Source organism: Brassica oleracea, chromosome C8 (genome assembly GCF_000695525.1).
Source record: "Brassica oleracea var. oleracea cultivar TO1000 chromosome C8, BOL, whole genome shotgun sequence".
Classification (NCBI taxonomy): domain Eukaryota; kingdom Viridiplantae; phylum Streptophyta; class Magnoliopsida; order Brassicales; family Brassicaceae; genus Brassica; species Brassica oleracea.
This window is the reverse complement of record NC_027755.1, coordinates 3,191,165-3,193,062: the sequence shown is the minus strand read 5'-3', so window position 1 is coordinate 3,193,062 and position 1,898 is coordinate 3,191,165. Positions and strand designations below refer to the sequence as shown.

At 33.5% G+C, this 1,898-nt stretch overlaps 1 protein-coding gene across 1 annotated transcript; it reads left to right on the top strand.

Moving 5' to 3' along the window:
- Nucleotides 1-391: 391 nt before the first annotated feature.
- On the top strand, nt 392-1,064 carry LOC106310044 (pathogenesis-related protein 1-like). The gene has a single exon (XM_013747234.1). It carries the CDS (start codon nt 447-449, stop codon nt 930-932), a length of 486 nt encoding a protein of 161 aa, XP_013602688.1. The 5' UTR covers nt 392-446; the 3' UTR covers nt 933-1,064.
- The last annotated feature ends 834 nt before the right edge of the window (nt 1,065-1,898 follow it).

Here is a 1,898-nt window from a genome sequence, read left to right as displayed (position 1 = left end):
ACTTTCCGGGGCTATATTCGTAAAAATAAGTTTTGGTTTTTTGTTTGGTCATAACGGGTTGACTGTAATTTCATAAAGCTTTTAGGTTAGTTTTGCAATTGATTCAAGTTTGTGTATAATTTTGTATTTAAAATTAAGTTTTGAGTTATATTTGGTTCCCCATTAAAATTAAAATGCCGATCAAACACAATAATTTCATAAACAAAAAAAGAAAGAAAATTTGTTCTTCCAAAATCCAAACTCTAAATTTTACTTGAAGAAAACAGAACTTGAAAAAAGCAGAACTTTAACAAATATATATATATGTATATATATATATGAGCAGTACATTCCAAAATGTATCAGTCAAAGAATGCTTATCTTTAATGGTTGGTTCCCAAGACGCTAGCTAGTTTTCTAGTCTCTAAATAAACTAAAGATCCAAATAGTCATTATAAACAAAGAAAATGAAGGTCGTGATCTATTCCCGACGTCAACTAATCTTGGTAGCCCTTGTAGGAGCTCTTTTTCTTCCCACGAAGGCTCAAGACAGCCCACAAGACTATCTAGATGCTCACAACCAAGCACGAGCAGCGGTGGGAGTAGGCCCCATACAGTGGGACGATAGAGTTGCAGCCTTCGCTCAGGGCTACGTTGACCAGCTAAGTGGCCACTGCATTCTCAAACGCTCCGGTGGGCCTTACGGGGAAAACTTGGCCATGAGTAGCGGCGACTTGTCAGGGGTCGTTGCTGTTGAGCTTAGGGTTAAGGAGAAGGCTAACTACAACTATGCTTCGAACACTTGCAATGGAGTTTGTGGTCACTATATGCAGGTTGTTTGGAGAAATACGGTGAGGCTTGGATGTGCCAAAGCGAGGTGTAGCAATGGCGGAACCGTCATCTCTTGCAATTATGATCCACAGGGAAACTGTGTAAACGAGAGGCCTTACTAAAAGTTATTATGCGTACAGGTACATAACATAAGCGCATGCATATAGGACGTGTATTGTATACATATTCCCAGGTATATGGAGCATAATATACAGGATCTGTATAACTAATTATAAAATATTAGTATTTCGGTTGCCTTGTCCACTCTATTCACATAAAGACCCCACCTAAAGAGCAGGATAAAACTGTGTGGTCCACTTGTAACGTAGCCAACGTTTCGAGATAAGATTTTTATTAGAAAATATTAATGGGGGTTTCTATAATAGTTAATTTCCTTAAGTGTTAGAACACAGAAAATTGAAGTCATTTATAAAGAACTGTACAAAAGAGAAGATGCAATTTCAGGCAAATATCGGATCTATATGGTCGGAAAAAAAATTCTGACAGTTGTTTTCCTGACGAATTCATGACAAACAAGTGGTTGAAAAATTCCACCAGGAATCCATCGGGAAAATTCCCAATGAGTCCTAATGAACCTTATTTCAGGAATTTTTGTCGAAAATTCTTTAGAAATATTTTCAATGAATAATTTCAACAGAAAAAAAATCAATGAATTTAAGACACAATTTTAAAATTTTATTCAAAATAGAAATTAAAGAGAATAATTATAATTTAAATTAATACAGATAAATATATTAATATTTCATTAAAATAACTAATATTTAAAATTCACAATTAAAAACAAAAACATAATAATAACAATCATCAAACTCGCAATGCCTAAGAAAATGCCAGAGTTTCAGTGTTCAGTGTCCATATAGGACGCCAGGATCGGCTAATAGCATTTGCAAATGGAACGCTCGAAGAAACTAAATCTAAAAGCTAAAAGAAAAAGTTTAAAATTTAATTATATAAATTATGGTTTAGAACTTTAAGTTTTTAGATATACTACTAAATTTGTATCTTCTAATTTCAAAAGAAACATTAAACATATATATATAAAACTTTGGAAACTTTGGAAAATATTT

Coding starts and splice junctions, on each gene's coding strand:
- LOC106310044 (XM_013747234.1), top strand. CDS start 447: ATGAAGGTCGTGATCTATTCCCGACGTCAACTAATCTTGGTAGCCCTT.